Here is an 11548-nt window from a genome sequence, read left to right on the forward strand (position 1 = left end):
CTGATTTTCTATGAAAGTGCAGTTGTGACCAGATGTGATGGCCATCAAATGAGGGTGTTCAGGGACTCAGGCTCTCTTGAGGTGTGTTTTGTTCTGTTTGTGTTTTAACCAGAACCCCTTTTAGACCTGTGGGTTGCAGTGCTTCTGCTCCTGTCTCTCAGGAGTTCATTGTCATAATAAATGTTCCTTTTGTGTCCCCAAGACCTCCTAAGTGAGTGTGAGTTAGTGTGTGTTCTACCTGTGCTCATTCATGGCCTCCCAGGTGCAGCATCCACAGAATCCAGGGTTCCAGTTTTTAGAGCTTTCTGTATGTTCAGACAACTGTTGACTGACAGTCCTGTGAGCATCACATTGAGCAGAGTGATGGGAGGGTCTGGAGGGACCATGGGGAATGTGGCACAGAGCTGAGGAAGGGACAGACATGGAGAAAAAAGATGCAGGGAAATACCAGTGTTCCCTCCTTGCCCTACCAATTGGGATTTTTCTCTTGGATTTCCAAATGCCTCGTTTCTGTTGCTGCCTCTTCTTTGCTGTGTGGGAATTGTTCTGTTATGAAGCTGTAAATGTGTCTGGCTGCCTATTTTGGGGATTAGGAAGGACTGTGTCCACTCACAGTAAACCATTCCCACAGGGAATTCTGAGGTTCTTTGCTTTTGTTGCAGTGTTCACCAAGTGTGAGTGTTGTGCAAAAAATTGGGGTTGGAAACCAGAGTTCAGACAACAGTCAGTGACCTTTGGTCACGCTGTGAAAAGTTGTGGGAAACTCTTAAGTGAACTGTGTCCTATCACAGACTAAGATGCCTCCTCCCAGAATCTTCATTCAGTGATGTGAGGACAGGATAATGGATGCTTAAGTCTGTGTGTTCAATATTTGTTTGACAGGATGCCCTCATGGAGAGTTTCAAATTAAATTAAAAAGCATCCCCACACTCCACATTCACATTTTTATTTCCTTTTGGAAAGGTTACTGGAGTCAGTTTAGGCTCTTCTCTCTAGAAATGCCAGATTTCAGGGAGATTTCAGGTTGCTGCAGTTGTCTGGTGTGCAGCAGTGCTGTAAAGGAGCACACTGGTAGGTGGCACTTACACCCATACATCTCTCTTACTGCCTTTTTTTTTTCCCCTTTATTCTTTCTATTGCTTTTTTTTCTCACCTACAGAAAATCAGCTGTTGAAAGTTTATTATGCTAATATTGAATTATTCTTTGTGTTGGCATGAACATGACTGAACCTTTCTGACATTAGCCTTGTTTGCATTTGGATAAACAATGTGTGTAAAATCAGGAATGTGCTTTTGTTCTGTACCAAGCCAAGGGTATCTATGGTAGTGAAAATCTGTAAATTATTGTAGGAAGTTGCATTCCACACTTCTTGAGGAAAAAATATTACATAGGATCAGGTTGCTGCATTGTATTCTGCAGCCCCAACCTGAAGCTTTCTCTTGATTTCCCTCAAAGTAGGACAGAGCTGAGCTTGTATAAATTGTTGTCTGGCCACTGAGGTGAATCCCAGCTGAAACTGCATGTGCTCTGCTGTGGGGTTTGTTAGAGCTGGAACACAGAGAATTCCTAACCAGTTCATTTCCAGCTTTAGGCAGATGTGGTGTTAAACCATTTCCATGAGCTCACCAAGGCTGCAAACAAACCTTGGAAAGATCAAATTTTAGTGTATATAGGCCTCGGGGCACGGGAATATTATTCCTCATTGTAGTTCTCCTATAAAATTGAAAAATATTCAACACTCTAACTTTAAGAAAATCTGCTTTTCCTAAGTGTTTTCTGATAACATCTTCATTGCTAGAATTTGTGAGTACTGATTTTTTTTTATTTGTTTTTTTGTTTTGTTTTGTTGTTTTTTTATTCCTTCCTTCCAGCTTACTGAGGCAGGTTCAGGTATCAACTGCTTGGACTCCATGTGCTGCTTCTCAGATGGGGAAACAGCATGCACATCTGTTAGAAGAATGCTGGAACGACTAATGGGAAGATGTAGCCCAACCCGGGTCAACAGGTGTGGCATTTCTCTCAATAGCCTTTGCTGCAGACGATTCTCCTATAAACTGGAACCCGATGAGCCTGCAGCAATAGATGTCTAGAAATCAGCTGCAGGTTTTGCTTACCTAAGTAGGAGATGCAACTCTTTGTTGTACTTCTTTTCATCCTAAAAGATTAGTTTCTTGTTTCTTTTTGAGTGGTTTCTTTTGGGATGGGGAGGGGAAAAACATTTTTCAAAAGATTTCTGTTAAAGTGTTTAGTTTGGCTTTACTACAAGCTCTTGTGTTGTATCTATCGTAATTTCTCTTGATTTGTACATTCTTCTCTTTAGAAGATCAAGCCTTGCTGCTGTTTTTGTTCTCCTTTTTATGATTTTTTTTTTTTGCCTTCATGAATCAGGAGTTGTTTATGAAGTCGAAAGACTTTTCCCTTTGGTTCTGGATGTACAACCTCCAAATATTTACCTTGGAGCTTGAATTACTCCTGAAGATATACAAAAGGCTCACACTCCCCCCCTTAAATATAACTTCATTGTTAGAAGGAGAGTCTTTAAATCTTTCAGCCATTGATTGATATGAAGATGAAATATTTTTGTAGTATAACTTTTATAAGCTATTTCTAAAATCAGAGTAATTGACAGAACAGAGTCTTCAGGTTCTAAGAATTTTAAATGTTTTTTCGGTTCTAGAAGGTATATTGTCAAAATCATGTGTGCCATTCCAAAGTATGTGCTAAATAAATCTTTCCTCCACAAACCATGTGTGAAACAAACATCAGTGGGATAAAAGCACGTTAGAGTAATGAAATATGTCTAAAGAGCAATACTGCTCTTATGGTCAGAGGAGCTCTCACTGAATCCCCTAATGTGCCATCTCCCCATGTCCAAATAGAGGGATAGTGAACAAACATGGAAATATTTGGGGGTAGAAGTCAAAATAGTCTTTTGTACATCGTAATCTCTCAGTCTCTGAATGATATCATGGTCCTTCACTGGTCAAAAGGCAAACCTGAAAACATTGAGCTTCACACATTTTCAAGGAAACTCATTTTGTATTTGGACAACTTTGTCTCTTTCTGTTAAAGGTTGTGATATCATTCACTGGGTATCAAGTCTGGTGTGGGTAATTTCCACTGACAGCTTTGTCAGCTCTGATTCTGCCTTTAGGTATTGCCTGGTCTGTAGCTCATCTCTGTTGGAACTCTTGTGTTGAACACTGTGTCTGTGGTTTCAGTCAGTCTCTCTCTTCTGGCTTGCTTATGAAATTTATTCAGTGTTTCTACAAACCTAGGTTATGAATATGCAAAATGTTTCATTCCATATGAAATATGAACTGTTATGACTAAGTACATTTTTAATTCAAACTTGCTGTATAGAAAGCGGGCATGATGTGTAAAATAAACAATTTAATAGAATTTTTAATCTACAAGGTGAGCATTTAATTGGTCTAAAAATCAACATTTTGGTAGCAGTTGCTCTAAGTTTTTTGATGTTTTTTTCCACTTCTCTGTAAAACTGTGCTTTCCAAATGAGGAATTTCTCATGCTACTTCTTTTCCATTTATTGTTATCTAATTAAGATTTTTGTTAACAATTGCCTTAGTAACCTGTAGTCTTATAAGGTAGGTATTCTGTGTTTTATTTAATGCATTCACAGTTTTACGATTTTCTCTTTTGTTCCACTTAAATTTTCTTTCCTTGAGAACTTACAAATACTTATTGAAGATAACTCATATTTGACAGAATATTAAACAATCTTTGAAGACTGCTTTTTCTCAGGTTTCTTGTCTGCTTACCTCATGTAATTTTCAGATGAAGTTCCATCAAGCCAAATAATTGTAGAGTTCTTAGAACACAGACAATAGGATTACGTTTAATGAATATGCAAAACTATCTTGGTGCTACACTAAGGGCTTGCAGTTCTATGGTTTTTGCTGCTGCCTCTGGTTGAAATTGCTCTGAACAATCTTCTAGTTTCACTTAAATTTATGTACAGTACACCTAGGTAAGAGATTTTTTTTTTTAAGTGTGTCATACTTGCTGTCTTCAGTGACTTCAGCTCCTACTCAGCATTGACACTTAAAACCAAGGCTAAAAGTGATTTTCTTCCCTTACACTTTCCTAGTAATATAAGAAAGTCTTTGTTCATTTTTTAACATCTTAATTGCTTGAATCTTTTAGCAAAGCCATGGCTTAGCCATGAATTGCTTGAATCACACGAAGCAGTTACAAGTCGTGAAATGCTGAAGGTACAGTTAAGAATTCTCTTGAGTGATTTTTTAAAGTGCTTGTAAAATTGTTTAGGCTTTGTTCACGAGCTTGAGCTGCTGTGTTTTGTATCTAAATCTTCAGAAAATTGTGCAGTCCACAACAGGTTGGTCTCCTGAGCACTTGTGCTGTATAAAGCAGCAAATTATTCAACCAGGAGGTAGCTGCAAATTATTTTTGTTGAATGAAGTGATGCTGAGAAATACATTGTCTGTGCAAGTGCTGTAGAATGAAGAGCACTTCTTTAAATAATGTTGCTGTAGCAGCTTGTGTTGTATTCTGTGCTCCTGATATTCTGTCAAATATGAGAACTGAACAGGAAATCCAACATGGTATCAAATTTTGATAGAAGCTTTGATGAATCAAAGTTGTACAAATGCTTGGAGTAGTGGGCCACAGGAGTGTAGTTCTCTTGTGTTTATTTTACTGCTTGTAAAATGTATTTGAGAAGTATTTTCTATAGCTCCATTCACCAGTTAGGCTATAAAATGTGTGGTGTGGTATGTTAAAAAATGCATTTTTGTCTGTCTGTTCCATTAAATTGTCTGTCAGCTTGTCAGTCACTCAGATACTAAGAATGCTGGATCACATTTCTTGTACAGTAGGATTCATTGCTGAATTGTTGGATCTCCCATTAGTGGTACTTGTGTCAAGGCACTGCATGTAACAGTTGTAAAGAAACAGCAGATTTCTGACAGAGGCTAATTTGGAGGATAAGTTCATTATGTTTTGATTTCCTGCCTTCCAGCCTTCTATCTTTCAGCATTTCACATACAATTTTCATAACATTGTTCAGCCAAGAACAGTATTTCTTCCCAAGCAGTAATTTGTCCTCAAGTGAAAGACATTGTGAGATCCCATCTCAGTCAGAAGCTGTGACGTCTTAGGTAGATTTCCTGATATCTTAAAATTTACCAGTAAAAGGCTGTGGATCAGTTTTGCCTGCCCACAACTCCAGCCAGTGTGGATGTTTCCCGTTGGGACACGGGTGTGCTGGGTTTCCTGGGGTAGCTGTGCACCACAGGGCTTTGCTGGAACGGCCTCAGGTGGTGCCTCAGTGTACACAGGCAGCATTCAGAGTCTCCCTGAGGGCACAGTATTGAAACTTTAGTGGCAAAAGGGGCATATAAACCTCTAGTTGTTTTAGTTCATAGTGAGGAAAATATCCGTAGCTGTGAGTAAATTGTTAATTACACAGCAGACATGATTGGCATCTGTTCTCAAAGGTCTGAATGAATTGCAGGTGCCCACATGAAATGAACAGATTAGTCTTTTAAAGAGGAACATTTGCCTAATCTCATAGCACTTCTATCTTTTGCTTTCCTAGACTTTTCTCCTCACCTCTGTAGAGTATAAGTTCCCAGTCAGCCAAACTTTTCTTTTATTGTTACTTTAGATCATGGAGTTCCTCGGATCCCTTCTATGCCAACGACAGAAGCATCTTGACTCTCTCCACAATGGACTCAGCCACTTGTTGACAGGGACATTTGTAAATGCCTTGTGGAATCCATGTGGTGCTCACACACCTGTAGGTTCTGAGGCGAGTCCAGTGTCCGTCGCTGCCCTAGGAAAGAGTAGAGTGACTCCTAAGCACAGACCTTGTCTGTGGCTTGGCATCTGCACAGCTATTGCTTCCAGTATTTTTTTCTAATTATATCTACAAATTGCTAAATAATTTTTTTGGAGGTAAGGAATGCTTTTACCTCTGACCATTTGATCTTTTTTGTTACCGTATGAGCAGATTGAAATCCTGAATTTAATACTTGAGACGTCACTGCAGCGCAATGACAACATCTTTCTCCTCCCAAATTTGAGTGATCCAATTTGAATCAACTTGAATTTGCACAATTGAAGTTTTAAAAGTCGCATTTTTCATGATGACCCTTCCCTTTAAACACACATTCATTTTGAGCTGTGTCTCAGATGCTGTCTTAGCAGTTTGCAGATCAATTTTTTTGTTTCTGTGGACGGTTACCGTATTCTGTGAGCAATCAGTTTAGTAATTTTTGAGAGTTAAATGCAATTCAAATATTTATGCTGGTATATGAGTGGCAATACATTAGTCATTGCTTTGAAAAACACTGTTAACTGTGACAAATCAATAATTTGGAGTACTAAGGGATATAACAGTTCACTGTTCTCTTAAAGTATAATTCGGGAGCCAGTCATCCTTTATTATGCCATGTGTGGGGTTTTTAACAGTTCCAGATCCCGACATGGAAAACTGTTCAAAGAATTGGTGGATTGTGCAGAAGTCTCACTAGCATAAATTTTTTGAATTATTAATCTTTTAAAGTTGGGGAATTTTTGCATGTTTTGTTCTTTTTCATGTATTTATATTTGGTCATGTTGTACTTTGAAGATATAATTAATGCTTAATTATCTTCGTTATATCGGAAGGATCCGAGACCTTGATGGCAATGTTTTGATACCCGAGTATGCCAATAAAAGCAAATTGCACAGTTGGAGGTTTGAATGGTGCATCTTGCAGGTACTTCTGTTGTCCCAGTATAAACGTGTCTGCAGGCTTGGGGCTGGGTAGCAGCAACATTTACATGTTCCTTCAGCCAGAATGGTTGTCTTTGGATGTGGGAGATGAAATGGAGGTGCTGCCACAGGGATGACTGCAGAGCACTGCCTTGGGCACAGTGGTGTTTGTGGGTTGTGGCTGGTGAAAGTGCTGCTGCTTTGGGACATGCTGTTTTAAGTCAGCCTCTGACACTGAAGTCCCATCAATAACTTCAATACTCTCCCTGTCAGGCAGCTAAAGATTTAAGGCTGTGTATTTAAAATTAACTCGGGGTAGAATAAACTGTAAATCAAACACAGACTGTAAATAACACCTACAGAACTTCTTCAGTAAAGGTGTGGGGAAGTGTAGGATTCGGGCAAAGCCACTTTCCCCCTGCCTGGGTGAGTTGCTGCCGTTGCCCTCAGTTGCCCACATTTCACAGCAGATCCTTTGTATTCCATGATTTAGGCAGGCACATCCCACCCTCCTGGTTACATCTCATTAGGGGCCTGGGCTGCTGCCAGAGGAGTGTATCCCTCATTCTCCAATCCCTCATCCCAAATTCTCCCAAGTTCAATGAGGAGAGGAAGCGTTGAAGAGGTCCCGCTTTCCTTGGATCAGATCCTTTGCATGTGCCTTACCTAAAAACAAGCTTGAGCTTGAAAATGTCAGGTGTACACTAGATCCCCACAGCAAGTGTCCAGGGGATGAGGAATCACTAAAATCGAGCCTTGCCTTCTCCATGCAGCAGGTATGAACATGTGACTCATCCCACTGCAGGCAGCTTGAAACCTGGATCCAGCGCAGAGATGCAATAACCTGATTGTTGTCTCTCCAGTCCCCCAAAAAAACTTATCCATATATGCACTACTAGCAAAATACACTTGGATTTCATCTACTCCTATCACCTAATATTATACATGGGTTTAAAATTATTTTCTTTGTAGTAGTTTCTCATTCTCAGAGTCTTCACACTGCCACGGTTACCTAGGAAATGCAGAATTATGTGCTCTAATCAGATATCTGCTGTTTAGCTGTATCTTTTACACCTAAATCACAGTGTTCCACCTTTCAGCAGTACTTGTTTGTCCGTGTCAGCCACAGCATTGTCCCGTCAGTGTGTGTGACCTCATCCATCCGTGTGGTTCGTGTGTCCTGGACCAAAATACAGACTGGGGTTAATGTTGTGCAGTAGGAAGCAGAGGCCTTGTACAGCCCCACTCCAAGCATTTCCATTGGCTCAGCTCTGTGGGTGATGTATTTTGGCTTTTACCACAAAAATGTATTAATTATATTTGCACAAAAGCAGCACAGTCCTATATTTGAAGAATAATTTACATTCATTATGTTTCTTTAAAACCTTCCATCTCCTCTCCTCCCTTTCCCCCCTACTTTCCCTTTTCCCAGTGTTTGTAAGGTTACCGAAGAAACATGCATTTAAACAATTAAGGAGGAACTTAAGAATCCATCTGTCTGCCAAGGTATATTTTTCTATTTGCAGTAAATCTAAGTCAGTAATGTCTCATTCAGAACATAGACATGGTTTGCCTTAGACCAGATTTTTTGGTGTGACAAATACTTTGGATGGAAGAAGTGACTGGGGTTTTGTGTTGATGTCACAAAGCTTTTAAAAAACACTTTTATTCAAGGAAGAAAGACTTTGTGTATTTCTTTGACAGCTGAAGTGTAGGAAACCATTCACTGTGCATTGGGCACAGTGCAGAATCCTTCGTTAGAAGCCAGAACAAAATCCAGCTAATTCAGTGTAACACTGGCATTCGTCCCTGAGACAGAGCGGGAACGGGTGGAGGACAATTTGCCACAAGGAGGAAATATCTTATTATTCTCTCTTAGCCTCGAAATCCATAAAAGCCTGTAGGTAGGAGTTTGTAGTTCAAAGGAAGAGTGGTGTACACTCGCTTTACTATGCGGTGTCTCTGAAGAAGCACCTTGTCCACAACCCCTCCCAAATGCGATTGCAGCAGGTCAGTTCTCGTTCTGGAAAAACAGGGTTTGGTTTTGTTACTTAGGAAAACATAATTTTAGTTGCCAAGCTTAAGCTTTTAAAAGGATGCAGTGGAAAAGACTTCAGTGGAAAGATGTTCTGAATTGTTTCACAAACTAAAATGTAAATATTCTGCTTAAGAATATTCTTTATATCTTTTAAGGTTACAGGTAGGGGAGGGGGAACAAAAACTGCAAAGGAAGAACCCTGAAAACTTTGGCTTTATATTTTCAGTGACTTATTGTTTTCAAGTGCAAAAGGTGATTTGAGAAAAGCTCATGCAATTTAGAATGCATATTAGGCACCTACAATGTCTTACTGAAAACCTTTGCTAGTACTTTCAAACGTGTAACTTCTATATTGGAATAAAATATCATTTTCTAGTGTTAGAAGTGTCTCAAAGCTGTAGTCTAAATCATTTTTCATAGTTTGATACTTCTGTACTTCTAAGGAGTTGTGATTTTGGTGAAGTTCAGTGTTAAAGTGCTCAAGCATAATGTGCTTCTGAACCATTTATTTTTGAGCTATTTTGGGATTCTCATTTTTTTGGTGTAGAATCCCTAATAACTTGCCATCATTGCTGGACTCACCACTGCCTTGTTTGTTACACAGATGTCCCTGCTTACAGTTGTTCCTAGAACTGGGCAAACCACTCACTAGGGACTAATTTTAGCCTTTATTCTGCTCCTAAATTAGTTCCCAACTAGACTCTCTTCTTTGCAGATCTGGGTTGGGGGTTTTTTTGCAAACATTTTTACTGTTGGTTGTTTTGTACGTTCTTTGCTTCTGTTGTTTGCTTCCAGCGGCATGATTTGTCTGGGTTCTGCTCTCTGGGAATGACTCAGTTTGTAACAGGAGGAGGGAAGAACGGGATGCTCGTGGCTCTATCAGCTCTTGCCATCAGTCGTCTTAGAAGCGCATTTGCATCGGTATTTGCGAGGCTTCTGCTTGCCGTAGATTTTTTTTCCTTCAGCTAAATCCTGCTCCCAGAGGCATCAGGACTGTCTGAGTGGAGAGCCCGTGTGCTGCTGGTTGAAGGGATGTTCCTGTCGCTCCCTGGCTGCGGCTGTGCTGCCCTCAGTCCATCCCGTCATCGCTGCGGAGGGGCCGCGGTGGTTCCCGGGCTGTAAATGCACAGATGGGAGCGGAGGGGCCCTGGGCTGACGCTGTGCCTGGAACGTGATGAAATAAATGTGCTGCTGTTTGTGGCACAGAGTGTGACTTGTCTGAAAGAAACCCTGGCCTGGCCTGGGGGGTGGAATAATTTTTCCTCAGCAGGTTTAAAGGAAATTACTTCATCCATCAGCAGGTTCTCAACCTTTTTACGTTTTGAGAACGGGCTGGAAGATAATCTCTGGGGCATATATAGAAAGGGGAAAATGGTTAAAAATGAGGCTCACCTTGCTGCAGGAGTATCTTATTTATATCTCAAAGAATAGATTTTACAATTCCTAGTTGCAGTCCCATGAGAGATTTCGGATCCTATGCATACAAAAACAACAGATCATCTTGTCTCCTGTTTTTTCACTGAAGCGTGATCAAGTTCTGCTTTTCCGAAGGAAAAAAAAAAACTGGAATGATAAAATCTCTGCAAGAAGTACTATTTGAAAGATGTTGATCCTTAATTTTAGGCAAATAAGGGGCATTGCCAACTGGAAACTAGCAATAATTAGTACAAAGAATTTTGGACCTCTGACACTGTGGCTGCCTCATGTTGGTTTTGCTCCTCTGACAGCGAGGCTGTGTGCTTGCTCCTTGTACAGCTTGGTCAGTAGAAGTTGTTTTGAAAATGGTTTATGAAAATTATATTTATTAAATAAAACTGTCACTTCTAGCTGAGTCATTGTTTTAATTATGTGTTAGAGGAAAATATGGCAGAGTAAAGGCAGGCTTGCTGTGCCACAGGCCCAGGATCAGTCAGTAGAGGTATTCCCAGCAGTCTCAGGCTGGAGAGAAGTCCACCAGGAAGAAAAGCAAAACAAAACCAAAACCCCCACAGCTGTACATAAAGACACACACTTACATACACCCATAGATGTGTGTGTAAGGGGATGCAGGGGTGTCCCTCCAGCAGCTGAGCTCAAATCAGTTGACCCAGGAACTCGCTGGCCCTGGAGCCCACCATGAGATGATCAGTGATGAATTCCAGCCTGGGGGTCGTTCCCATTTCCCCAACAGTAAATGTAACCCAGAGTTCACTCAGCTGCCCAACACAGCCTGGTCCTCTCCACACACAACCTTTACAGCCCCATCATTTCTCACCCTCTCAGGTTCCTGGTCCTAATTTGATTTACAGGGTTATCCCTCTGAGTCCTGCCAGTTGTCCTTTGAACACTGAGGAAGGCTTGGAATGTTATATTCTTGAACACATATAATTTGAATTTAGAAAAGAAGGAGTTTTAATTTTCTTGCAAAAATATTCAAATGACATTCAGGCAGCTTTTGTTTAGTCTGAGAACTTGAAGACCATTTAGCAGAACTTCCAGTTTAAGTGCTCGGACTTGGGCCTGAGTTACAGGTGCCTGTTTAAACCATCAGGAGCAAAATTCTTGGTCTTTACTCAAGCAGATACTTTTACACATTGGTACTAAACCAGCTACAGTTCTACAAAGCTTAGACCTATTTCTGATAAATGAAATTATAATTTCATCAAGTATTTAATGCTGCAGTGAACTCTTGGAGAGCTCAGAGGACTGAAGGGCACCATGGTTTAAAAACCAAACACAGTCACTGTACCATACTCAAATAAAATCTACAGAGACTTCTGGCAACGGTA

The 11548-nt window shown here is 40.3% G+C and overlaps 1 protein-coding gene across 9 annotated transcripts in view; it reads left to right on the plus strand.

Moving 5' to 3' along the window:
• The window catches only part of ATP11B (ATPase phospholipid transporting 11B (putative)), a 64841-nt gene extending 54230 nt beyond the window's left edge, over window positions 1-10611 (plus strand). For 2 of the 9 annotated variants that reach the window (XR_007903553.1, XM_051781487.1), the window contains 3 exons: window positions 1873-2006; window positions 8175-8248; window positions 9576-10611. Coding sequence is in view for 7 of the 9 variants with exons in the window: in XM_051781487.1 (XP_051637447.1) it covers window positions 1873-2006; window positions 8175-8208 (168 nt within the window). In the remaining 2 variants the exon portion in view is untranslated. The other 7 variants (XM_051781484.1, XM_051781486.1, XM_051781483.1 and 4 more) reach the window with 6 other exon arrangements.
• The last annotated feature ends 937 nt before the right edge of the window (window positions 10612-11548 follow it).

The sequence above is a fragment of the Manacus candei genome, unplaced genomic scaffold, assembly GCF_025592945.1.
Source record: "Manacus candei isolate 608988 ecotype Guabito, Panama unplaced genomic scaffold, ASM2559294v1 h1tg000015l, whole genome shotgun sequence".
Classification (NCBI taxonomy): Eukaryota; Metazoa; Chordata; class Aves; order Passeriformes; family Pipridae; genus Manacus; species Manacus candei.